The following is a 27,237-nucleotide window of genomic DNA, read 5'->3' as shown; positions in this document are numbered from 1 at the left end:
CTACATCAGCGGGGCTTTTTTCACTAGTTTTCATTTGGAAAACAGGTTTGCAAGAAGTGCTAAGTTTGAATATGAAGAGATTTTGTTTGTTAATTAGACCTATAAAATCTCCATGAGGACCCAGGGCAAAGCGGGTGGCCTCACCATCCATCAGCTCTCACTGGCAAAGTAAGCTCCACACCTGAACCAAGCCCCTGCCGTGAGCTGCGCTGCCGAATGGATCACTTGTAAGGGCATCCTGATGCTCGTCCTCGTCTGCGTGGAGACATTCATTGAGCAGCACAGCTACGGCAGTCCAGAGGCATAGCTGCAGAGAGCTTTAGTGAAGATTGCCTGGATCAATATCCCTATCATTGCTTATGTCAAGTAATGAACTCCATCATTACTTGTATCAGTGTGCCCCATGGCACGTTAATTTGCATGTGGCTGCTCAATATGCAGGGTATAGTGTGTTTGTGCAGCTACTTTTGTGTAGATACATTGTGAGGACAAGCCTTAGAAATACAAACAAAAAATGTGCCAATATACACAATAATATATATATAAAATTGAACTCCCTCTTCTTCCATTGCATAAGACCAGCAGGCATGCGAAGAAAACAATGCAATTTCATTTTTTATATCTGCAGTGACTAGAAACAAAGACGTATAAAGAAGAGATCTCTGGCACACAAAGAAGACGTTGGCAAAAAATAAATCCTGAGAGGAAGCTTGCACTGTAGGGGCCTGTGGTTTCCCTCGGGGTGGGAGACGGCTTGTTAGGTGCTCTGCTCCCGTTGACCCTTTTGAGACACTTTAGCGAAAGTTCCTCTTGACTTCAGTAGGAGTTAACCTGCGAGCAAGGGGAATACCCAAGAGAGGTTATGCATTTAGAAAATATGATAAAACTTGTTGGATGCTTTGGAAGAAAAGGGCATTTTTACAAATGGGAACTGTTCTGGGCAGGTCAGGATTCCCTTGCCAACTGTCCTGCTGCTTTCCTGCTTCATCCTAAACTGTTTGTGTTGCTTCTGTGACGATAGTTCTGTCTTCCTCCTGGGTATTTCTCTTACAGCAATAATGCCATCTTCTTTTACATTTACTGCTAGCAGTACCACAAACCAGCATCCTGTTTGCCTTCTTTATTGCAGCTGCATACGGGGCAGAAGGCTTTAGGGACTTTCACGCAATAATTCCCAAATCTTTTTCCCGTAAGTATACTGTAAACTCAGCTCACTACAGAGCATTTCCATCTAGTTCCTACTTTTATGATTTTTGTTTGTGTCACTTCACTTCTCAGTAATGTATGTTTGTCTGCATACGCTACCAAAGGGCTTAAGTAGTCTGATCTTTTTGCTTTGTTCACATGTATTTTGTTTTAACTTAACATAAAACTTCAAAAGCCACCTTCTCCAAGTCCCTGGCAGGCAAGGAGCCTGTAATTGTTTTGTATAAATATATTTACATTCAACTTATTATTCTTATAATTAAGAAAAAAAATTGGTGTGTGAATTATGGAAAATCTGTCATATGCTCAAGCCAAATAGTTCTATTGCTTCTGTTCACCATGGTGAAAACAGCAGTACAGGGTTGTAGTTCACTAAATTTGCAGAATAGTGTAGATCACTTAGCCAGTCATACCATCTTTGTAAATCACTGTTTAGTCATTGATTTTTGTTTTCCATATCTCTAAATTATTCCCTTTTTAGGGCATACACTTTAAAGGAAAAACTGCTATTTATGAATGTGCACTCATTCTGTCTTGCATATGATTTCTATTAAAAATGCAATATTTGAAAAATCATTAAAATGCCTAGATTGGTAGACCTTATAGAAGGTGTCCAGTCAAGCGGTGTTCAGAAATGTGAACATCTTCACGCTCAACGTGTTTCCCAGTAGGATTTTGAGTCCAAGATACTCTTGTCAGTTACATCCATGCAATCTTCCTGAGACACCTGGGAGGTTGCAGGGTGTAGCAGAGAAGAGCTCGTCAAACCTTTCAATTTCAAATGAATGTCAAGGTCTTTCATCTCTTGAGGTAATTATTGCCCATAGCTTAATTATGTCATTGCTACACCACCACTTATGATTAAGGCTACCATAAAACCACTGTTCCAGAAAGGAAAAGACCTGGTCTTTATTGAGTGAAACAGACCCGTTGTATACTCAGCTAGCCATTAAAGCAAATGCTCTCCTTTTTGGAGTGGGGTGGGGAGAAGGAAGAGGTTTTCCACTGAAAGGAAAGTAAGATTTGGGGCAATGAAATGGTCTTTTTCAGTCTAATGACAAACTATTTTTTCACCAAAATAATCAGATTAGAAAAGAGGGAAATAACTGTAAAGATGATTTATTCTACACAAAACATCATACAGTCCTGTGGAGAGAAGAGGCATGAATACTGGCATTAACTGATCTGAATCTTGGCTCTTTTCCATAACGTTTAGGCTTGCTGTATTCATATCAGATCAAATTTACCAACCTACGTGTTGTCACATGTAGTGAGGTTATGCCAAATTTATACCTCAATTCTTCTTCTAGTTGCAAGCGATTGTCACCTATGGGATTAGAACACAAAAGACTTATCCAATAAAGTCAAAACAGTTCTCCAACCCACCTTTGATGATTTGACTGTTTTTCAATAGTAGCTCATGGCTGTAGAGATCCTCTCCTCTTATTCAGCGATCCTAATCCTGATGTCCTAAACACACAATTATCATTCCTATAATTTCCTGTAATGCTAGTTCTTGCTCTTAAATTCTTCCTTCCATCCTTCACCACCGTAGTTTCTTTATCAGTGTTTGTACTCTTTGCTTTGCCATTGTCCTTGCTTACTCCATAGAACTGCAAACCAAATATTTGGATTCAGTACAGCTCTCAGGATCTTCCTGCCAAGTGGAGAATGTTGCATTTTCAGTTCATTTTCATTCATTGTCTTTGATGAGTTACTTACTTTCACAGTTGTTTTGGACAAATCCATGTGAAGTGGATTCATTTTAAGTTTCATTCCAATTAGCCTGAATTGTCAAAATGAATGCTACAAATGTAAAAATCTCAAAGTCACCTAGGAACAGACTTGTAATGTTGTTTGGGTTCCCAGCTCCCTGGATGCCTTGTATTTGTCTTACTGATATTCACTGTTCATTGCTCCATGTGTTACAAACTCATCGCATTGCCCATAGAAATGTAGTTGTGTTTGTAGCTTGTGTAATTTAGGTATATTGTACATGCTGTTTAGATGTTATCTCCTTTGATGTGACTGTTTCTTTGCCACCATATTTATTCTGTAACAAAACTGAGTGGCATCCTGTATTGTTTTTTTCAGCCGGTAATATTAAAATAGAGACTCAGAGTGATGAAGAGAATGGGCGTGCCTGTGAAATGAATGGGGAAGAATGTGCGGAGGATTTACGAATGCTTGATACCTCGGGAGAGAAAATGAATGGCTCACACAATGGCCCAGGCAGCAAGGCTATGTCAGGAGTTGGAGGCATTCGACTTCCTAACGGAAAGCTAAAATGTGATATCTGTGGGATAATTTGCATCGGTCCCAATGTGCTCATGGTTCACAAAAGAAGCCACACTGGTAAGGCCTGCCATAGTTTTTCCTTTAGTTGACAAGAATTGGCCACGTATTAGGAACTAAGACTTATTTTCTGTATCATGCACATGTTCCCTCTTATAAGATAATGCAGCATCGGTGGGCATTTGGAACTCGGTTATTTTGTTATGCCATTTCAGACAGCACAGGAACTGAGATTTTTTCTTGATGGAAGTCTATCTATTGGGCTAGAAATTGTGCAGTTTTTTTGGTTTGAAGCTACATGAAAAATTCAAATTTAAAAAAAAATGTAAAGTCGTCTTTTTAATTTCTAAGAAATTTCTAAGAATTGCTGAAGAAAAACGCATTTGTGGCTAACTCTGAAATCGACCCAGTTCTAATGTTTCCAACAATGCAACAAAGCTCATTATGGATCAGTGATTATGAAAGTGAATGGCAAAATAAATGTTAAGGGAACTGTACTGTCAGTCTTAGTAAAATGGTGTTAATTTTATGTCAACTGTTTCATGAAGTAAAAACAAGCATTGTCACTGGTCAAATCTGGACTAAAGGGTTTTCACTGGGACACTAAAAGAGACATGTAAAGATGTTGTGCTCCGTAGGGATGGCTTTTCATTATACAGTGCTGTGAATCTTCTTGCCTCAATTTTCTAATTCTGAATAATCTCAAAGAGTGCAAAAATTAAGAGGCTGAAACAAATGAAGAAGTGAAGACCAGGGTGAGTCTCATCTTACCTGATATAAGCTGTCTAAAAATTAGGTTTCCAATCTAAACTCTAAGATCATCCGTAGTCAAAAGAGAAGAACTGAACTATACTGTTGTGCTACACAAGCTACTTTGAAAATAAATAAATAAATTGGCATTTTTGTATGAATATTCAAATGAGAGGGAATTTTAAAATATTTTTAAGGTAAGAACAACCTGTCCGATGGTTAAATTCCACTGAAATAGTCGTGCTAGTGAACACATAGATACTTTCTTCCTCCTCATCCCCCAGTCATGCTTAAATGATTTCCCCAGAATTCCTAAGGAGTGAGATTAGCAAAGTGCTTTCAGATTTTAAGGGCGAGCATCCATGAAAAGACCCTGAGTGTCGTCCATCCACCCCAGTGCTAATGTCTGTCATTGTAACTGTGACTGTTCAAGCTCTGGAAGGTGTGATCTGTTAGTGTAACGCGGGTTAGCCACGTTCAGAAGCAGTGCTGATGATAGCTGTCAATGCTGTGACATTGCCTGCTTCAAAGCACTCTTCAATTCAACATGCTAAATCCCTCTGCCAGGGAAGAGCAGATAATTATCCTTATTGGAAAAGCTACAACTAGTTCTCAGAAGGGAGGCTGCAGCCTACTTCCTAGATATAATAGAGTGCTTGTTGATCGATTGTTTCCTTTTTTTTTTAATTGAATGTTAATGCGATCCTTTAAAAGTTGATAAAATGTATATGGAAAATGACTTGGACATGAGGCCTTTTAAACAGACCCATGGGCTTGAAGAGGATGCTGTACTAGTTGAAATAAAATGTTACAACTTAAAATGCATTTAGAGGTAGAAGTCTTTGTGCTTGTTTAAGGAGGCTGCTGTTGCATTAAAAGTATGCTGTTGCTGCTTTGGAGGAGCTGTTTCGGGTCCCTGAGGGTCAAAGGCACCCTCAAAGGTCAGTGTTCGCACCAGGGCTGAATGGCCTCTGTGGGGACACACCTGATTTTAGAGAGGCGGTGGGCAGAGCTGCCTTTGTTTCTAGTGCATGGGTTGGCACCCGGCAGGCTGAGTCTCCGGAGGACGAGCTGGGCTGCCCATTCCCTGTGGCAGCATGCCCGGGGGCTGCCTCACCGATTTCCCTGGCACAGACCTCCAGCAGCCCAAACTCCCTGCCTGGCAGAGGGACTCATGGGCCTGCCAATGGTGCTCAGGGTGCTACCACGCAAGGGCTGTCACTCTGAGACTTCTCCACCCTTTGCAGAGCCCTCACCTTGCCAACGGGACACTCTTTTTAATCAGAGAATGTAGTTAAAACCTAACGTGGAAGCAATCCACGAGCTGCGCTTCGCTCAGCAGGACCCCCTTCTTTTACACTTAATAAAACTAAAGGGTGTGAAGTTGCGCCCCTGAGTCCTTCCATGGAAAGAAAGCCTTTGCCTTCCCTCCGGCCTCGCCCTCAGCTCCTCTCCTGAGCAGCCTCTTCAGGTGAGCTCAGGCACTTTTTCAGGGGCTGGTAAGGGAGTAGAGGCTGGGAGCTGGTAGATTAAATTAAAGGGACGTCATGGGAAAACAGTGGTGACTTCTTTTCCTTTCAGCTGCGCTGTGAAAATTAAAAGGAGAAATGGAATATACTATTACAGACATTTAACTGACTACACGGAAGCCCATTTCAATACATGCCCGGTGAAGGAATAAGACTCGCAAATGAATTACTTTGCTGCTAATTCATGTAAAACCTGCATATGCAGTGAGGTTTCCTTAAATAAATATTTGATAAGTGAACAAAACTCTAGCACACTAAAGTGCCAAAATAAAGTGACTGCCTGACCTGATAAAAGGCATAATTACTTTTAATGAATACACCTGCCAAGAGCAGATATGCAGAGCAGCACCTGATATTTCTGCCCCCTCCTGTCTGCAAGCAGCTGTACAGCACTAACTGCTTCCTAGTGCCTTACCTGTTGCTCCTGTCTGCAGAGCGAATCCCACTCACAGATGCCCGCCTATCCTCACTCTCATTCCCCAAGGCTTTCAGTACGTTGATTTTCTCCAGCTTGCTGCTGTCTGGCTTGGTGTTTAGGAAAAAGGAGATCTAGAAAGAAGGGAGAAATCCCCTCCTGCTCCCTGGTGCTGAGACCTCAGGGTATAGATTCAGGCTTCACTTGCTCAGTGTGCACATATGTGTGTGTATGTGTGCATATGTATATATGTGCATATATATGTGTGTGTGCATAGGTATATATATTCCCTCCTTATATGTACACTCCTTTAACTTAAGTCACCAGTTAGTTCACTTATGTCTTGTTAGTTGGGTCTGAATGTCTCAAATTTATTTAGAGAACTAATGCACATTGAAGAATGAGCATTAAAAAAGAAAAAAAAAGTGCGCTATGCACATCTCTGAGTATTAGGTGATTTTGTCATTATATTGTTTAAGAAATGAGAAAGATTTCGATTAAGATGATAAATATTCTTCACTGAATAAGTAGTCCGGGGCCCGTGCTCCCACTAAGGCTTGCAAATCACTGCAATGGTGGCTGATTCAATTCAAGGTCCCATTGCAGTTTTTGTTCCTGGGCCCATATTCGTCCATAGCTGCACACCGTGCAGTGAAATCCACCCAGGATAGACATGTGCTGTTCAGAACTGGTGAGAAAATAACGTTTAAACAAAAGATGCATTATGTATTTTTTCCTTCTGTCCTGTCCCTTCCCCATTTTTGGGGGATAGCGCCACACCCAGTAAGCTTCCATCAGCGACCGTCTCCATCCTAGCAGGGCTGGGAGCTTTGCTGGGCTCACAAGGCAGGCATTCCCCACCCCAGTAGTTGCAGCATGGACGACCAAGGGCCGGCCAAGCTACATGTAGTTTTAGGGTCTTTTGGTGGTGGTGTCTTTTCCCTTATACAGCAACGTAGTGCAGGTTCCCTTACATTTGATCCCACTGTAAGTTTTGTAGAAATATTTGGTATGCAGAAGTCTCATTTGAAATGCTCTCTCCATCTGTCCTCTCCAGCCAGTGCAAGATTTCACCCTGTAATTGCAAGAGCTGTAGGCTGGAGATACATTTCATTCTTACATTGCTTTACATTTCATTCCTGGAGTACTTTTACAATCCTCGTTTCCTCCTCTTACACTCCTCTGAGTAAAAATAACAGAAATGAATGCTAGAATAGCTGTTTAGTAAGAATTAACCATTTCTTCTGAATTTGTGTCCCCCATGACAAACTGACTTCTTCATTACTGTTTCAGTCCATTTCTGAAAAATACCTTCCACGCTGAGTAACTGCCCCAAAGATTAAGAGGTAAAGCAGACAGACTCTTACCTGTTTTCTTTTTCCCGTAACAACTACTGTGCATGGCTTATGAAGTACATTGCAAAATCTTGTAAGGCTAATGCTGGCATTTTTGGGGCCACCCCAGTTGAAGCAGTTGCGGATGTAGTTTAGATGAATACAGTTACCTGATGGACAAAGAAAGTGAGCTCATTTGGCTTGACAGGGACTATGCTGACCTGCTTGAAGCTGTTTGACCAATGGAAAGATCTTGCCATAAAGTAGATTCATTTTACTGTTTGCTGAATGCTAAAGCTGCCAGCCCTGACGGTAGATTTTGCAGATTTTGGGGCTGGGATGGTGCTGCTGTCTAATTGATTTTCAGCTGTTCTATTGCATTACCCAAAAGTCAAAAATGATCATGCTTCACATATATGCGCACGTATGGACATACAAGTTGGTCCTAGATGTGCAAAATAATACATGATAGTTAAGTAGGAGAGAAGAAATAAATTTTTTAATTTGTATTTACTTTTTTTATATTTTAACTTCAGTACTGAAATTTTAAATTCAATATTATTGTTATATAAAGAAAATCAAAACTAAGAACAGGTCATCTCTGGGCTGTTTCTAATATTGTCGATGCATTATAATTACTATAGCAGATTACATTTACACCTAAGAGAAACAGAATTCAGCAAATGAGTGTCAAAGGCTGGTTTGACTTAGTTGACGGCTAAGGAGAAACAGCATGCAGGAGTGGATCCTGTTGATGGAGTGCTTTCATGTATAAATTTTCCTTTACTCCTATCTGGTACAACTGGAAACATATTTTATTTCCCACTGACTTAAAAAAAGGCCTCATCTATCTTAAATTTTTAAAAAATAGCTAAGCGAATAAATGAGCATATTGATTTTAAACAGCACTAAAAAGCAAACAACAGCCATATTAATTTTTGCAAAGACTAGTTGATTCGCTTCCTTGATAACAGGCACCAGTTTAGACAAATCAACGCTGTGTCTCTTCAAGTTTTATCCTGTGTCCATCCAAAGTATAGACCAGCAGAGCCCATTTGTGCAGCTCCTCTGTTCATACCTTACCTAGAGAAGGGTTGGGAGTTTGGCACGGCAGTACAGGGCTTCCTTTGCACTGTCTTAACTTATGTGATTTTAGTCTCTCTCTTTCTCTCTCTTTCTCTGTCTCTTTCCTGATTTGGCTGCTTAGGGACAGACAGGTAATGGAGAAGAAATTGAAAGGGAAAATACAGGGAAAATGTAAATGAAAAGAAGTTATTATAACTGTTATAATGAAGTGCCTTTCATTTAAATATAAGAATGTAACGCTGAAATGAACTTGTGATCCTGAAATGCATTTTTAATGAGTTTCCTTTTTATTTTGCTGCTTCAGTGGCATATTTTAAAGACCCTTTGAAAAAAGCCACATTAAAAACCCCACCAAATGCCACAACATGCAAAATTGGATATTGGTTTATTCCAAAACTGCTGATCAGGAAGAGTGGCTCTTCAACACAAAATGTTGCAGTCACTTTATTTAAATGAGTTTGAATTTGCATTGTGATGTGCCATTCTGATTTAGAAAAAAAAAATTAGATTTTCAGATCAAATTGACCCAGCCAGTGAAGCATTAAGAAACTGGCAGGTTTAGTCTGAAAGCCTCATGTTATATCAAACCTGCAGCCGGTGGAAGTCACAGAGCAGTAGTGAGAAAACAACTTTCTCACTGAAATCTTTCTCTTGTTACCACGTAAGATTTTTTGTTCTCACATATTTTCTCCTTCTCCCCGTAGGAGAACGCCCTTTCCAGTGCAATCAGTGCGGAGCCTCCTTTACACAGAAGGGCAACCTTCTGCGCCACATAAAGTTGCACTCGGGTGAAAAGCCCTTCAAGTGTCACCTGTGTAACTACGCCTGCCGTCGCAGGGATGCCCTCACAGGACACCTGAGGACTCACTCGGGTAAGTGAAGGTGCGGGACTGTCCCGGGGCGCTCGTCACTGCACCCATTGAGGAGATGGGGGTGTTTGCGGCCACCAAGCCTGAGAGGTCTTCTCACCCCGGGGAGGCGAGTAGCCCCATATTGGGGTTAACCAATCTGTGAGCTGGCCACAGTGCTTTAGCAGCAAAGAAATGACTAAACTCATCTCACGCTCATGATCCTTCACCAGAAGAACTGTTTTTTTCCCCATACTTCTTGGCTGATTAAAAGTTTCTGTATTAGGGTTTCATCTTACAAGCCTCATGTGAGTAATCCATTTCATGGAACTGCGAACATGAATTAAAGCTGATGAATGTTTTAGGGTTTGGATGGCATTTATCCGCACATAGAGATAATATAAGGTCTAAACACAGTAGGTTTTAAGTCACGAAGACTCAAAAACCTCCAGTCTGGTAGTCATTCTCGACCTAAGGAGTGAATACCACCGACAGCATTTAGTAGCAGTTTTTTGTTGCACCTTGTTATTGCAAGTACTTTGAAAGAGTAAAGGGTGGGAAGGAGGAAGAGGGTGGGAGAGAGAAAGATAATAATCTTCCAAAAAAGAGGACTCTGCTAGAGTTTTTCAGTGTTTTGTCTCAACAGTAACATGGAGATCTGAATAAATATTTTTAAATAGCTGTGCTTTGCCATTGCCATGAACCTCTCATTGTTTGATAGAAGCCATAGTCACATACCTTCTGTGAAGCAACACCAATTTAGCACCTTTAAAATGCCTTTAAAAGCAGGGTGTTGCTTCATCTAGTTTCCCAAGCTAAGCTGGAAATCCAAATTGTTATTTGTATAGGAGACCTCCAAAACAAATTGCTGGAATGGACACTGGTAACTTTACTTGCAAAAGTTGGCTTTGGGACCAAGTTCTGGGTAGCAGAAGAGGAGCTCTCAAAGTGACATTTTTGTGTTGCACAAAACTAAAGAAATTCTTCTCTAGCACACACATTAATGAGCAAGATCCCTAGTGTTGGTCCCAGATGTCCAAAATAATTTCCACTTCTCCTGTTTGGTCCTGACCTGATTCAGGAAAGCACATCTTTAAAATGCTATTTTGCCTCCCTTTCCCTTACTGTTACTGATTTTCATGGCTGCACAATTTTAAACATAATTTTTCTTATACACATGAAATTACACCTAGACACTTTTGGCAAACTCTAAGGATTCCGTAGCTAAAGAGACAATGCATAAACTGTAGATTTTTATTAGTTCCTGCAATTGGCAAATTGACATCAATACATTATAAAACAAGTTGGATGTCTGAATCTGATTTTCACCTGAGAATTTGTAAATAAAATTCAGCTGTGTAACTATCTAAAATTGTGAAATAACATATAAGGTGACAGACTTGTCATGCTAGGACGGAAAATTCAGGTCCAGAAGTCCATGAAACCATATTGTTACTACAAAATGCCTGGAACTGCCTACATCTGGATTGGTGTAATACAGAAAAAATTTTGTCATGCCATGTCTCTTGAATTTCCAGAAGCAGAGGACAAGAAAACATGTGAAATCTAACATTGTCCTAAAAGGGTAGAACTGGTTCTGGTTACATCAGAACCGACATCCAGCCGTGGGCAGTATCTCTACCTACACCACCAGTTCCCCTGTGGCAGTCTCTGTGGGAGCTAGGCACTAAAGCAAGTATGCTCAGACCTTTGAAGGTGTCTCAGTTTCTCACTTGTGTAGATGCCGTTTGTGCAGATTTAATGTCGCAGTCCTTATCTGATGTGAATCATCTGAAATCAGCTTGCAGCACCCACAGAATTGGCCTGTTGATGTAAAGATATTCAACTAGTTTTCCATTAGTTTTTTTTTTTTTTAATTGACAAAATTTTTCTTCAGTTAACCACAGCATGGGTTTATTTTTGGGGTGGGCTTTTTTCCCGTTGTTCTTACCATTATTAATATGCTGTTGAATACCTCATTTGACTCTCTCAATTAATTGTGTTTTCTCCAGTTGGAAAACCCCATAAGTGTGGATACTGTGGTCGCAGCTATAAGCAGCGCAGCTCTTTGGAAGAACATAAAGAACGCTGTCATAACTACCTGCAAACCATGAATATCTCAAGCAGCCTTTATTCAGGTAATAAACATGTCCGTTTGGGGATTAACGCTGTCCTGTCATGTACGCAGAAAAAGGAGTGCAAAAGGAACAGTAGTACCATTTGTGGCATCTTTTGCATTGGGAAGGCACACACAAACCCCATATGTATGATATTGCTTCTGGATTTATTCTGTATTTGATAAATATTTGGCTGTTGTCTCCTTCTGTTTAGCTTAAGCAAAAAGCCAAAGTAAAACTCAGGCATGTAGCAAAACACTTGCAAGACCTCGAAAATTTCAGTTCACCATCTTAAGAAAGTATGACTACATCTTCTCACCAACGTTCCCTTTTAATTGGAGTCCTATATCGCAGTACTCTTGTGGATGTATTCTTAATGAAGACTTAATCTCAGTGTTCTAGGTAGAGCTGCAGAATCTTCTGCATTGCACATCTCCTGGCCTTCCCAGGCACAGCTTAAGGGGCTCACTTGACCACTGGGACCAACTCATCTAACAAGGATAAGCCATCTGACTTTGATCTCACTCAAGCAAGAAAACATGAAGCCAGAGGCATTTAATTTAGCCAGTTTGACTGAGAAGGTCCAGAAAGGCTAATAATTTGTTGACACCCTTCTTCCCAACCTCCCCTTTAAAAGAAAACTGGGGGAAGGTGAGGAGCTGTTGTGCTTCTCTGAGACCAGTCTTATGATGAAGGTAAAGTCCATTTCTTGGAGAATATCAAATCTAAAGGTATGCCCAGAAATAGAGCAAGCAGATATTGGGGTTTGGATTTTTTTTAAACAAGGATCCTAAAGATCTGTATGGGATTGATCACAGTAAACAGCCATACAAAATCCCCTTGCATGTGCAGTTTTAGGTGGAGAATATAAGATCCAGCTTCTGTGGTGGAGTTTAAGCCCATACAGTAAGTTACATTTCTTGCATACCTTTTTGATCCTGTCAGTACATGTTATTTGGTTTGTCAAATGACAAAAATGGAAGGTTCTCTCTGACCTATTTGCAATGATGCCTCATCTAATATTTTATATCTGGACAGAACCTGAATATGTTTCTACATGCTACCAAATAATGTAAAGTATATGCACATAATGATAGCAGTGAATACAGCTGAGATGCTTCTGGCAGACAGCATGTTAGAGCAGCGCTCCTTCTAATTTTATTGAGGGGCTGGAGAATGTATAAATAGAAAAGCTCAACGTAATATACAGTAGACAGCAACACTTATTGCTCAAAGAGGTGATAGGATTTAGAAGCAAATATTCTGCCTTGGGATTTGAATTTTCAGTGTCTGGCACATGGTTTTGAATGCCTGCATGCAGAACATGAAAATCTGCGTGAATGAGTAGCTGAACTGCTACTAAAGTCTTAGTAAGCAAAAATGTCCAGATGAAACTGGTATAAGGAATCATAAACTTTAATAAGAAATAATAGGATTTTAGAGATGGACCTTTGTTTATAGCAAATCATGACAAGAGAGTAAAATCTAATACCTCAGTGGGATGAAAACTTGGGGAATTCATGAATGCTTGTGTTCTGGTTTTGACTGGGATAGAGTTAATTTTCTTCACAGTAGGTAGTATGGGGCTATGTTTTGGATTTGTGCTGAAAGCAGTGTTGATAACACAGGGATGTTTTAGTCACTGCTGAGCAGTGCTTACACACAGTCAAGGCCTTTTCTGCTTCTCACCCCACCCCACCAGTGAGTAGTGATGGGGGTGCACAAGAAGTTGGGAGGGGACACAGCTGGGACAGCTGACCCCAACTGACCAAAGAGATGCTGGCTGGGGTTAAACCACAACAGCTTGGAAGAATTACTTCTTCCTTGCATATACTGAAAGCATCATATAAATTCGTATTTGATATAATAGGAATGCTTTTGCAAATTAAAAAATTAAAGGAATAACTTCTGGGTTTAGACCTTGTACTTGCCAAAAAAATCACTCTTAAAATAAAAAATTTTAGTACTCAGTTAATAAATCAATTCCTTACATTTCTAAAAATAAAACTTTCCTGCATTTTTCCTAGTATTTTGCATTCTAAAGAATCTATTCTACTTCACTGCAAACATAGCATTTTGCCATGTTTACATTATTTATTTCCCTTATAAACCCAAAGATGAAAACATACAATGAAACAGTTGAGAATGAGCGAGTATCCTTCTCGGATTTTTAGTGCATTCTACAGTATATCTAGAAAACTGAGCAGTTATACTACCACTGTTCTTATAATATTTCATGGTGTGATATGGAGCTATTAGAGTCATAATTCAGGCCCTTTTTTTTTCCCCAGACTCAAAAAAGTCGGCACAAAAATCTGCTAGGGCATCTAATTTGACATTCTGCTACAGTGGAATTGTTTTTTACAGCATTTTTAAAATACTTTGTGCTGTGTACATAGAAAAAATGTCAGCTGAAAGGACCTAAACTGGTAAAAGCTTTCCATCAGCTTGTAAATCTAACAAATATAATTTCATAGAATCATAGAATCATAGAATCATTAAGGTTGGAAAAGACCTCTAAGATCATCGTGTCCAACCGTCAACCCAACACACCATGCCCACTACACCATGTCCCTAAGCGCCTCATCTACACGTCTTTTAAATACTTCCAGGGATGGTGACTCAACCACTTTCCTGGGCAGCCTCTTCCAAGGCCTGACCACTCTTGCAGTAAAGAAATTTCTCCTAATGTCCAGTCTAAACCTCCCCTGGCGCAACTTGAGGCCATTTCCTCTCATCCTATCGCTAGTTACTTGGGAGAAGAGACCAACCCCCACCTCGCTACAACCTCCTTTCACGTAGTTGTAGAGCGCGATGAGGTCTCCCCTGAGCCTCCTCTTCTCCAGACTAAACAGTCCCAGTTCCCTCAGCCGCTCCTCATAAGACTTGTGCTTCAGGCCCTTCACCACCTTCGTTGCCCTTCTCTGGACACGCTCCAGCACCTCCATGTCCTTCTTGTAGTGAGGGGCCCAAAAGTGAACACAGTATTCAAGGTGCGGCCTCACCAGTGCCGAGTACAGGGGCACGATCACCTCCCTGCTCCTGCTGGCCACACTATTTCTGATACAGGCCAGGATGCCGTTGGCCTTCTTGGCCACCTGGGCACACTGCCGGCTCATGTTCAGCCGGCTGTCAACCAGCACCCCCAGGTCCTTTTCCTCTGGGCAGCTTTCCAGCCACTCTTCCCCAAGCCTGTAGCATTGCATGGGGTTGTTGTGATTCAAGTGCAGGACCCGGCACTTGACCTTGTTGAACCTCATACAGTTGGCCTTGACCAACTGTAATTTGGAAAGTACTTAAATAAGGGAAAGATCCAGTAAAGAGGAGTAAGGAAGTGAACAAGAGATTGTATTTCTATTTTAATTTTTGTTTACTTTCTTTAAGGGAAGGAGATTCAGCATGAAATTAGAAACCTGATGAATGAAATGGCAAAACTCTTATTATTTTAGAGGACTACAATCTCACTGTCCATGTGAAGTTATTTTCTTAGAGATATTAACTGGAGTTTTGTTTTTGAGTTGAGTGGAAGTGTGCTGAAGTCTTACCAGGCCTATATAAAATAACAACAGAAATAGTTTATGAAGTTTAAAAAGTGTCAATTACAATTTCTTCCGTCACTTGTGGATTTTCATTTGGAAAGAGAATTTTTTTTTTTCAGTTCACAGACACCAAATTACAGAAAAATAGTTATCAGATAGGTGGCAAATTTCAGGGGGTGTCAGTTGCAAAGCCTGGAAATTAGTACATAATTCAATTTGGCCAGTTTGGGGGGGGGGTTATAGTGGTTTAAAAAGTTGCAATATTAAAAGTTTGAAAGATGAATACATAACTTACCTTCTCTTGAATTGATTAGAAATGGAATGTTGTTATATACTAAACAGATATTTCTTGATCATCTCAACTTTTAATTAAAAATTCAATCTTTTGTTTCCCCGTCGAACGGGCTGCTTTAAAACATTCTGTGTAAGTCTCTTCCTAAAGTGGTATCTGGAAGCCTTAGCCCGCACAAGATGCTTGCTAGTGTGTGCTTGTTCGATGATGACTAGATACCATCAATGCCCTTTACTATCCTGCATCTTCATGACCAAATTCTGCTCATGTCTTGCGTTGGCCACAACCTTTAGCATCTTATGGGGCTGGGGCATAACTCCATGAGACTCCCTGTCACTGTCACGGTCACTGTCACACTGTCAGCACGGTGCAGTATGTGCTGCTGCAGCAGGGACTCAAGAACCAGCTGCGTACTATTCTGCTTGGTGTTGCGGGTTGTTGCTGTCTAGGACACTTCACCTGCTCTTTCCAGTATGCACAGAAGGCAAAATGCAGTGGAGTGGTGCACCTAATTGAAATAGCTTGCAGAACCAAAGTCTAAAAAATCATCTTGTGCTTCTCCCTTTAATAGCAACTCACAAGTTCAGGAAAAATAACCATATCCTAGTAGCAGGTAAAAGTAAAATTAACCTCTTTCTCTCCTGTCTCTGACCTCGCTTGCGGAAAAAAAGAAAAAACAAAAACCAGTTGTGCTGTGATCTCACTGCATATCACCTTTAGATGCTGGAAGCCAGAAATACCTTTCCATACATTTTTCATAGTCATTGTTTTGACAGTACATTTTCATACATCCCTTCTGTTTCTGTAGGAAAGTACTGATGTGAAATGTAGTGAAAGTGAAATAGTCTCCCTTTCCTAGAGCCTCACAACTAAGCTCCTTTCTAATCCTCCAGTGTCTCAGCAGCAGCAGGAAGTTGGGAAACACACTTGAGTGTTGGAAATCAGTGCTCCACTAAAAACGTGACTTTAGCAACTCAGGCTAAATTGCCATTTAAAGTCTCAAATTGCATCAAGGAATTATAGCAATATTTACTAAGGGAAAAGGAGAGAAGGGTTGGTGGAGCTTGCAAATACATCTTCCACTGCTGGAGTTGAGAAGTTTGTCCATTGTTCCTGCTAAAGAAGCAATGATCATACAGGCGGTTCCACTGGGAGAGTTGCATAGGGATGGGTGGGGGTGACAGCGGGAGGGTGAAAAGATTAACTGCTTCATGTCCAGTATAATGTTAGGATGTAATTTATTCATGGAAATGCAGAGTGGCTGTAGAACAAGGGTGGAGTGATTACGTTACATACAGGCAGACGCCTTGCACTGGCAATCTCATTTTTGTATCCTAAACGAGGGAAACATGAACATGTACATAGATTAATCAGCATGAGGGACTTTGTTATCAGGAGTCAGAATCATCCTGTGTGTGCAGTGGTGAGCTCCTCCTTCCAGCTGGTTGCTCCAGCTGGAGCTAAAAGACATTAGCTGAGAAACTATAACCTGAAGACAATAGTTCCATTAAAATGGAACAAGCATGCCTAACCCTTCTGATGTCATTTGATTTCAGTCATAAAAGACGAAACTAACCAGAGTGAAATGGCTGAAGACCTGTGCAAGATAGGGTCAGAAAGATCCCTCGTGCTGGATAGACTAGCAAGTAACGTCGCCAAACGTAAGAGCTCTATGCCTCAGAAATTTGTTGGTAAGAGTTAAACGTTTGCTGTCTATAAAAATAAAACAAAACAAAACCCAAAAAACATCTCACAGGATTTTTACTTTTGCTTTATGATTTTACTTGTTTTACTAAATTAGCAATATCTATCTCTATAGAAGCAGATACAGCGATGCGTTGGGGAAAAAAAAAAAAACACCAAACTTCTCCAGTGAGAACATTTCTGCATGTTTAATTTTCCACATCTGGAGATTGATTTTAAGTCTTCCTGTCTTTTTCTAATGCTTATGAACCAGATCATTATAAGATCTGGACAGGCTTTTGAAGTTGCCTTAAGAACCTAAAGATAGGAATAGAAGTTTCCTATTGGAAAAGCACCTGACCACACTTTCAGGGTTATTTTATTAATTTCTTGGATGACATCCAGATCTGGGCATATTGGTGTTTGTGAAAGCATTTGTGAATGGTTGAGCATAGGCTGGATAATATTCTTCACCCCTTCATAAAGTCTGTATGCTTTTACAGCCCAAAATGATCATGGAAATAAAAATACATAGGTCTAAGAATAATACCTAAATTAAAAGATCTTTGGGTACATTCTATAAATGATGCAAAAACTTCATGCCATTTGCACCTAGTAGGCATGTTTTTGTCTTAACAATGAAAAAATGGAGGCCACACCTATATTGTTCTGTTTGGTAAGCCTGTACCAAGTAGTGGTTAGATCAGTTCTGTAATAGTGAGACCCACAGACAATATTTTGTCAGCTATATAGAGTTAGTCTTAAATGAATAAAACCATGGGAGATCAGAGGACAGCGTATTCTCATATCTAGTTAGATTCTTTTATAATTCTCTGCACATTCATTTATATTAGTCTGTAGGAGACAATCAGAGAAAACTGAAGTCTCTGAAAAAAACCACACCTTAAGAAGGTCTTCAGTCAAAAGTCAAGGCAAAAAAAGACCAGTTTATGGGATAGAAATTCCAAACATACCTTCTTCAATGAGGGCACAAGGGTGAAAGGAAAGTTAGTATTTCTGAGACAAGGAAAGGGGAATCTGAGCTATGCCAGGAGGTGCAACAAAATGTTTGAAATGAAAGTCCAGGATTGTCTTCAAGTCCGAAGGCAACAATTCCAGGAGGCAGTCAAGAATAAGAAATGCTTATGCTTATAAAAGGACAAAAGTTGTAGTAGATGTAGTTACCAAAAATATATCAACTATGTGAGGCAAACGTGATTCGTTTAGACACTCTAGTAACTGATTGCATTAGGCAAAATAATAATTCTATGAAAGCTTCAGGAAGAGCAGAAGTGTTAAAATTTAAAAGGTACTAGCAAGTATCCTATATGCGATGTATCCATTGGTGTGGACTAGTTTTTTGTTCTCCTTTTCTCTCTTCACCCTGAGAAACAGTAAAGAGAACCGCTTTAACTATCAGTTTTAGGAGGGCAGAGTTTCCTGTCAGTTAGTTATTCAGGGTGTGGTGTAGGAAGACAACCTACTGACAGCAGATATTTATGGAAATTTGCTAACCTTCAAAAGGATGAACTTTTCTGACAAGAGAATGCCCCCAAATCCTTTCCTTTCCAATCCTCACCTGCTGCTTCATGTAATAGGTAAATTCCTGATTAACACAAGGTTTGGCCAGCTGGTCAGGAGAGCTTTTGGGTAATAAAACATGTTTATTGCTCCTGTAGATTACCGTGTCATCCCAATCTCCGTGCTGAATTCCAGGGAGAAGGAGCAAATGGCATCCTTCGCATAAGAGAGATACTGCCTGCTGCTTCGCTCGTTGTTCTCAAGGCTAAATTCATTGCCTTTCAAAAGTGAGATTGTTCACCAAATTAAGCCAGTTATCTGTAAAATTCTCCATCTATTCCAAACTGGAATAGCTCCCAAACAAAAGAGCAGAACTGAGCCATCCAAACTAGAGAGTGAGAACTGCAGGTGAGGTTGACACATGTTTATCATGTTAAAACAATAGGCAGTAAAGAAAAGAGACGGGGTAAAAACAAACCAAAAAAAAAAAAAAAAGAAAGAAAAGAAAAAAGTGCCCACATGCACTGAGTGCGTTTTTACTATTTAGGTATCTGCTGCAGAACCATGAGCAGTGCAAACCATTAGCAGTTTAATTTACTTATGCTCTAATAACCACAGAAATGAGCTATTATTTTTAATGAGTCCAAATATTATCTGCATTGCCCAGATATAGAAATGATACCTGCCTACCTCAAGTTTGTGCCTGTTTCAGACAGTTCTGCTTGGAAACAAATTCTTCTTATGAGCACTTGATCCTCTCAGTCCACCTACCAACTAGTTATGCTACATAAAGCAAATACTACCCAAGAAACAGCTATTAAAATCATGCCTTCTGGATGCCCAAAATTTTGTGTATAACGAAGACCAGTCCAACTTTTCAGTGATATACAGTGCATATGGAATACAAAGTATTTTGACCTCATTTTTTCCTCCTTGAATTAAGGGTATACATTCATATTAGGACAGTTTTTCTATATATCATTCAAGAGTCTTTCACAACGCTTATTTGGAATCTTAAGGCTCAAACTCTGCCTGAAAACTATAGCATTAGAATGGGTAAATCTGAGAGAAAAAAAAAAATGCACCTCTGTAGAGGGGTGCTGAAATTGTCCGAATAATAGGGAAAGGAAACAAGAGGAAGTAGAAGTTTGGGCAGCATAGCTAGAAGGTGTCTGTACCCTACATCCCTTACAGGAACTTACGCAATGCTCAGAGTGTTTCTTTCTCTGCTTGCAGAGCATGGACAAACTAGTATGAAACCACACCTTGTGGGAACTGTAGAGAGCAGGACTTTCTACACTTTAGCCCCATCATTGCAATAGCGTCATGCTAGAAGTTTTCTGGGCTCTTCTCTGACTTTGAAAAGTCAATTTGAGTAGAAACTGGGTGGGAAATTGTTGATAAATTAATTTGCAGACCTTCTGGTAAATTTTCCATGCTCCTATTAGCACTTCTTTTAGACAAATTAGGACTTCCCAAGGCCTACCAGCAAAAGTAATGTTGATTAGGAAATGGTGACAGCATCTCATAGAGATGTTTGTGGCTTTCAATGAATTTCCCAAGATCTGCAGAGCTAGAAAATCCATCCAGACTGTAAATAATGTGTTATTGGTAGTCCCTAGGAATCTGTGGGAATTTTTTACTCCTTTGCATTTGCAGAAATCTGTTAGGAGCCTGATAATAACGTTGATGGTTTACACTGTTTGAGAAGACTGTTCAGGTTCATAAAATCAACGCCTGTGCATTTAAGTAGTTTCTCTCACTCCTAACTTTTACCTTCTATGTTTTGCTTAGTCTTATCTGTCCAGAAATTTTGAGAAATTGTAGTGAAACTCAGTGTTCAGTACTAGGGTATCCAGCTAGAGATATATTAGTGCAGTCTGATTTCAAAAAAATTAAGAGTTCCCCCTTACTTTTGGCATCCCAAATCAGAGTCGAAGTTACAAGTAAGAAGTAATCTTGCTCTATATAGGGCTTTTTACCTCGTGGGAAAAATACATGCCAAATATAAATGCACTTAAATTTTTTCCATGGTTCTTGGCTGCTCCTGTAGGTGATAACTTTTTGACACAAAATTTCTAGGAAGAGGAGTAGCTTCTGGTAATGTGTCTAACATGGCTTATTTAAAAAACAAGGTGTGGGGGGAAGGTGGCAATATGAAAATCTAAGTTTTTGTTGATTTTTCTCCGAAATGACATGTGACCGCATTGCCGATGTGGGTTATTTGTAAGAAACTGAAGGTCTAAAACTAAAACATACAATTTCCAGTCTAAAATTGTAATATTTTAGGGGAAAATATTGATAACGTGCTTCATGCTTTGAAGCATGAAGGCCAGGCTCACTGTAACTGTGCTGGTACTCTGTCTTCACTCACCACAAAGGCATGCCTCAGCTCACTGTAGGAGGCAGATGAGGGAGTCCAGTTAGAAAAGAGAAAGACAGGATGAAGCACTCGATCTCTAGCTCCCATGAGTCCCCATATAATTATTTCCAGAATCTGTTTTCATCCATTTGCTTTTCCAAAGACCTCAAATTATTTTGCAGGTTAAAAAATAAACACCAACCAACCATTTTTCCGACCAGCTATGTTAGAGAACTATGAATACCTCAGGTGAATTTCAGAGGTGGATTTGATCAACCCTTTTCTTCCATGTTGCTGTTTTATTAATCCATGATATTCAGTTCCTTAATTATGTAGAAATCAACCCTCTAACTCCTGACTGTTTTTCACTGCAGGTGAGAAATGTCTGCCCGATCTTCCATACGATGCCACCACCAACTATGAGAAGGAGAATGAGATAATGCAGACGCACGTTATAGACCAGGCCATTAATAATGCCATCAGTTACCTGGGGGCAGAGTCCTTGCGTCCCCTTGTCCAGACACCACCAGGTGGTTCTGAGGTGGTGCCCGTCATCAGCCCCATGTATCAGCTCCACAAACCTCTCGGGGACAATCAGGCTCGCTCCAACCATACAGCTCAGGACAGCGCAGTGGAAAACTTGTTGCTGCTTTCCAAAGCGAAATCTGTCTCCTCGGAACGAGACGCCTCTCCCAGCAACAGTTGCCAAGACTCAACAGATACAGAGAGCAATAATGAGGAACGCAGTGGTTTAATTTACCTGACGAACCACATAGGTCCCCATGCAAGAAATGGCATCTCTATAAAAGAAGAAAACAGGCAATATGATGTCTTGAGGGCAGGTACTGACAATTCCCAGGATGCTTTCAAAGTAATCAGCAGCAATGGGGAGCAAGTGAAAGTTTACAAGTGCGAACACTGTCGAGTCCTTTTCTTGGATCACGTGATGTATACGATCCATATGGGCTGCCACGGGTTCCGCGATCCTTTTGAATGCAACATGTGTGGCTACCATAGCCAGGACAGGTACGAGTTCTCTTCCCACATAACTCGAGGGGAGCACCGTTTCCACATGAGTTAAAACTCCTCCAGCACAGATCTAGCCTCAACAGCTGCGTTACTGGAGCTGCACGAGCCACCACAGCAACAAAGCACAAGTCAGCTGGACAGTACAAGTAACAAGAGAATCAAAAGTTCAGCTATCTTCTCCCACAAGACAAGATTTTTCCTCTTGGTAGCATGCATTGCAACTCAGTTTTCTAAAATGAGTACTAAAGTTTTTACTGAAAATCACCAAAAACCTTTAGTAATGTAAGTAGGAGCTTTTGTAGTCACATAGCTGAAAGCCTTTCCCTTAACTGATGCTTCTTGCAAACCTCCCTTGCCAAAACTGTTAACCATGCACAGGACGCACCACACAGACGAGGACGCAACAGGCAGGAGTGGCCAAGCTTTCTCTCTTAACACCCTGAGCGTAGGGCTCTTACACCAGACGTATGTTTTTTGACTTCCTGGTATTATTTGACCCTTTGGGAAGATTAAACTCAACTAAAGATGGAGGGGCCCATCTCAGACGACTTCTGAGGGTTCTGAGTTGCTTTGGCGGTAAAGAGTAGAACGTTTCCACCTGCAAGGGTGCTGCTGGTATTGACATCATGGCATGCCTTGTTTGTGTCACTAGGCAGGCGAGCAGATATGTGAAAGATAGAAGAAACACCCTTGTAATATAGTCTGTGAAGTATGAATTGCATTTAATGTATAGAAAAAGGGTATTGTTGGCTCTTCTTTGAATAAATGTTTTCCCTCCCTATCCAATAAAATCCCACTTTCCGTTAAGCAACCCCTCCTCTCTCTGCATAAACAAGTTACAGTGTATTTCATTTTTCTTTCTTTCTTTTTTAAGTTTTAGTTATTTAGAAAAGTATGATGTACAGTTGAGAAAAGCACTAGCTAGAAATACATGTGGAGAAAGTCTCCTTATGCGCATTTTTCATCTTTTTAAACTGCCTGGAAAATATCCACATGTCCCTCTCTTACATATGAAAAAAAATCCCATTTTGCTTGCACAGAAGATGTCCTCTTGTAGATTTTGTACTCGTAAGTGTTGCACTTAATTATTTTTAAAGCACTGAGCTGAATTAAACCAGCCAGTCGAAATTTGTAGCCTTCTCCTTTTTTCCTAGCACTTGCTGTTTAATGAGGGACCAAGCCCCGCAAAGGTGCTGAGAACCCTGGCTTTCTATTCAACAAATCATTTCACCATGTGCTTTAAGTTACTTTTATTTCAGTGGAAGGTTAAAAAAATGGTGGTTTGCTGAATGGAGACCAGAGACTGCAGCACTTTGCAGAGTGCAGTAAAGTCCACCAAGAGCTTTCTCCATGGCGGGTTCTGCTGCAGATATGTAACTTCAGTTAGAATAAAAACTTCTATGACGAATAGATTTTAACCCCAAACACAGCTGATATAAAAAATTACTTTTTTTAAAGCTTCTACTTAACTTCCTCTTCCAAATAGTTCATTCCTTTCCCTAAACACCCTCGTACTTTAAGATTGGGCAAATAAGAAATTTTTGCAGCTGCATAAAAATCTGTTATCGGTGCTGCAATACTTCCTGGGCAACATTCGTAAAAATAACCCATCTTATTAACTTAATGTATAAATACTTCCACTCTGCATAATAAATGGATATTCTGCAATAAACACAGTCATATAACCAACAGGACTAGCAGTCTTGTCATACAGTTACACATTCTCCATTCACAAGTGCATGCAAGCACATATATTTATTATAAAAGAGATTTGATGGAACCGTGAACGCTTATACTCAGGCCAGTTTGGCCTGATATGCGTAGCTATATTTGATATACATTTCCTATATATACATGCTATTACAGGCACGCAGAGTTCCTTCTTCTGCTTTCACTTTTGCAGGTGTAAGTCAGGAGCAACAACACTGAAGTTAGAGGAAAAGATACTGATGAAATAATGAATTACAAATATATGCTTTTACAATCTCATGTCTTAGCTTTTCATGCCAACTATAAGACGCTTACTTCATATGACACGTGGGCACAGAGGTGTTTTTACATTGACAGTGCGTGCATGCATGCCTATTTCGTAGCTTTGCCACCAGATGTGTATGCTGTGTATGAACGTCCGTAGACTGATGCCTATACCCACAACACTGAAAACAAATCACTAGTACATATAAGATAGTCTAGTACATACAGGATGGCCAATGACCCCCCAGAAAATGGGTAATGTAAACTACAGGCCCAAAGGCGATCCTCTCCACTCCTGCATTATAACTCGGTTGCCTTAAGAGACATTATTGCTTGTTACCTTCCAGCCCAAGATACTGTGCAGGGGGTGGGCACAAGGAATCGTCGGCCACTTTCATGCCCCAACCACGGTTTTGTCGTCAATGCTCAGCTTCAAGACAGACTGTGCCTGGCAACGAGGTATTACCGAATATTTTGTATAGGAATGACCTGAAGAGGACCTTCAAGGGGGGAGTTTACGGTGATGAGTTTCCCTTATTATTTTTTTTAAATAAAGTTGAAATGGGTTCATTTTTTCATAGCTGGTAGGGATACATTCAGCTATTCTTCCCACTCTCCACTTTCGATTGACACCAACCAAGAAGGGACAAAGTAATTTCCCAGCCCTGCTGCAATGTCCTGTGTAAAGTCAGATGTCAGCTGTACAGAAACAATTCTGCTTTTATTGCTCTTACACCTCTTTCCTACTGTTCTTAGATTTAGGCCACTATATACTCCATGTCATAATTTTTTTTAAGCCTTCATTTTAAGACACCCCAAGCTTTAAAGGGGAGGGGGACAGAAGCCCACTCAGGTGATTTTGTTTCTTTGCTTTTACTAAAATCCAACGCAAATAAAGCCACGTTCATTAACCGTGTAAACAAGCATAGCTCCAGTGGAGTTTAAGACTGCCTTGAACTTATTGTTTAAACATGATTTCTGATTGCTGGGTAGGTTCACTGCCTTTGCAACAACTCCGTGCACACACGCACGTGTATGAGGTTCTGTGTCACTTTTCTTGTTGACATGCACATGCCCTATCTGTGGTTTTGTGTATCATTAATATTTTATATACATATGTATGTGTATATATATCTAAAATGGTTCATATGACATGATGATGCACTATCAATCACAGTGGGTTTGTTTCCTGGGTCTGGAGTTTTCTTATTTATACTATTACAGAATATGTTGATGTTGTATATTAAACAGTACAGTAGTATAAGTAAGTATATTAAGACACAGTGTATCAGAGGGCATAGTCTAAAGGCAGGAGCAAACAGCATTCCCTGTTCATGAAGGGGCTTTTTTAGGTCTGCTTTTTTCAGTGTTTTTTTTCTTTTTTGCACGAAATCATCTTCAATTTGTTTGGAAACAAGTGTTTCAATATTTTTATTTATGAACATATGCAAGGACGGCATGAAAATAGGATGTTGTGTGTATGTACACCGAAACAAACTGTGCACTCAGAAAATTAGTGTAATCTCCCTTTTTCTCTTTTTTTGCTATGGTGCAATACCCTGATATGGTTTAGCTGAACCCATGGTGAATGGCTTTAAGTTTATATCTGTTTTAAAAAAGTAAAAAATAACCGCTTCCCAGCCCTTCCCTAGACACTGCCTTTTCTAATAGAAAAGTTGTATTTAGACACTTTTTTTTTGCTGTGATTTTATATTGTAACTTCATTTTTCTTTGAGAACATTGTATTTAAAAAAAAACAAGCAAATTTCATTAAAATTAGAAATGTTATTAAGCTACGTCTGTAAAGTGAGATGTATCTTTTAAGACAAGAGAACATGGTAAAAAACCCAAACCCCAGAACGTTTCTGTCACTGTCCTAGTGAGTGAAGAAGTCATTCGGTACAGCTGGAGGCCCTGTGCGTGCGGGGCGGTGACTGTGTGTGCGTGCGGGCAAGGTATGGTAAGGTCAGGCAGACAGCTCCGTGGGCAGCAAGGGAGAGCTGAGCATCGTGCTTGGCCTCAGCCTCTGCCGCCGCACCTACAGCCCGCATCACGGTGAGTTCATCCTTGCTGTCCTCGCAACCCATCTTCTGTGGCCAAAAAAGGTCACGGTGTGTCAGTCACCCTGCGCTCACCAGCTACGTGAAGCAGCCTTGCTAAGCCAGCTCCAAGCTGAAGATCAAGTCCTACATTGGCTACCTCCTACCCAGAATGTCCCTGGCCACAAAACTCACAGCTCCGGCGAGCAGCTGACTTCGAGAAGGTTGCTTCCTTTCCAGCCCTCTCCTCTTACCCTTCCCTCCTACCAGCCAGCCGAAGTCATTACAGAACACAATTACTTCTGCATGTAGAGTCATGGTAATTCAAAATAAAACACTAAGAAATTATTTCTACTATTTGCCGTAACAAAGGTGATTTCTCTGCGGGTGTCCCCGTTTCTTTCAGATTCCAGCACAGTAAATTTCACATCACATATTTAATGCAAACAAGAATCACTGTTTTGCTCAGAAAAAGCACCGTTTATAAAGTTTTAGAAATATTTCCATTTGTGAAACTGTATTATTATAAACAAAATGAGATTTTTTTAAAAAAAACAACCTCTAATGGTATTGCAATCAATTCTTTTACAGGTTCCTAAAATCTGTATTTTCCTTAAGTTACTGTGATATGGTTTCATCATAAACTATGACTACTTTTCTATAAGAAGGAACCTTTTAACGTCCTAATTCTTTTGTTCACTATCATAGCTAGTTCTCAGTAAATGAAATGAACTACAAATTTCTGTTTCAGCAGGTGACTCTTCTGCAAAGTAAATACAATCTGTTAAATAATAATAATCACAAAAATAGACCAAATGTGATATTCTCAACCAATGTTATTAAATCCTTGAACTAAAGTAGAGACATCCACAGATTTAAATGCAAGTTTGTGTACGTAAAAATCTATTCTGAGTATCTATCATGTTTCAAAGACTTTCTTAAAATCATCTTATTTATATTTTTACCTACTCCAATAGCTTGATTAAATTACATCAGAGACTGTTGTAGGTGCCAAGATATGAATTATTATACAGACACAAACATATGACTACCAGGGGTGAGTATTTTCAGCCTCGAGTCCCCAAACAGGCTTCCCAGTCCGTATATAAGCATCTAAACACCAAAACAGTATTAAGATGTGCACAGCAACCAACGTTTTCTAGTCAGTCTTTGAAATCAAGAAATACACTAAAAGACACAAGATTGTTTTAGTAGATA

The 27,237-nt window shown here is 40.1% G+C and overlaps 1 protein-coding gene across 23 annotated transcripts in view; it reads left to right on the top strand.

Annotated features, from left to right (window-relative positions):
• Positions 1 to 25,772, top strand: part of IKZF1 (IKAROS family zinc finger 1) — a 71,829-nt gene extending 46,057 nt beyond the window's left edge. For 12 of the 23 annotated variants that reach the window (XM_075142398.1, XM_075142393.1, XM_075142385.1 and 9 more), the window contains 6 exons: positions 1,130 to 1,189; positions 3,301 to 3,561; positions 9,320 to 9,487; positions 11,476 to 11,601; positions 16,968 to 17,102; positions 21,352 to 25,772. In XM_075142398.1, the coding sequence (XP_074998499.1) occupies positions 1,130 to 1,189; positions 3,301 to 3,561; positions 9,320 to 9,487; positions 11,476 to 11,601; positions 16,968 to 17,102; positions 21,352 to 22,058 (1,457 nt within the window). In that variant the 3' untranslated portion in view covers positions 22,059 to 25,772. Of the gene's footprint in view, positions 1 to 1,129; positions 1,190 to 3,300; positions 3,562 to 7,488; positions 7,542 to 9,319; positions 9,488 to 11,475; positions 11,602 to 16,967; positions 17,103 to 21,351 lie in introns of those variants that run through there. The other 11 variants (XM_075142402.1, XM_075142389.1, XM_075142387.1 and 8 more) reach the window with 10 other exon arrangements.
• The last annotated feature ends 1,465 nt before the right edge of the window (positions 25,773 to 27,237 follow it).

This window comes from Calonectris borealis, chromosome 2 (assembly GCF_964195595.1).
Source record: "Calonectris borealis chromosome 2, bCalBor7.hap1.2, whole genome shotgun sequence".
NCBI lineage: Eukaryota > Metazoa > Chordata > Aves > Procellariiformes > Procellariidae > Calonectris > Calonectris borealis.
The sequence above is the reverse complement of the archived record's forward strand: the minus strand, read 5'-3'. Positions and strand labels throughout refer to the sequence as shown.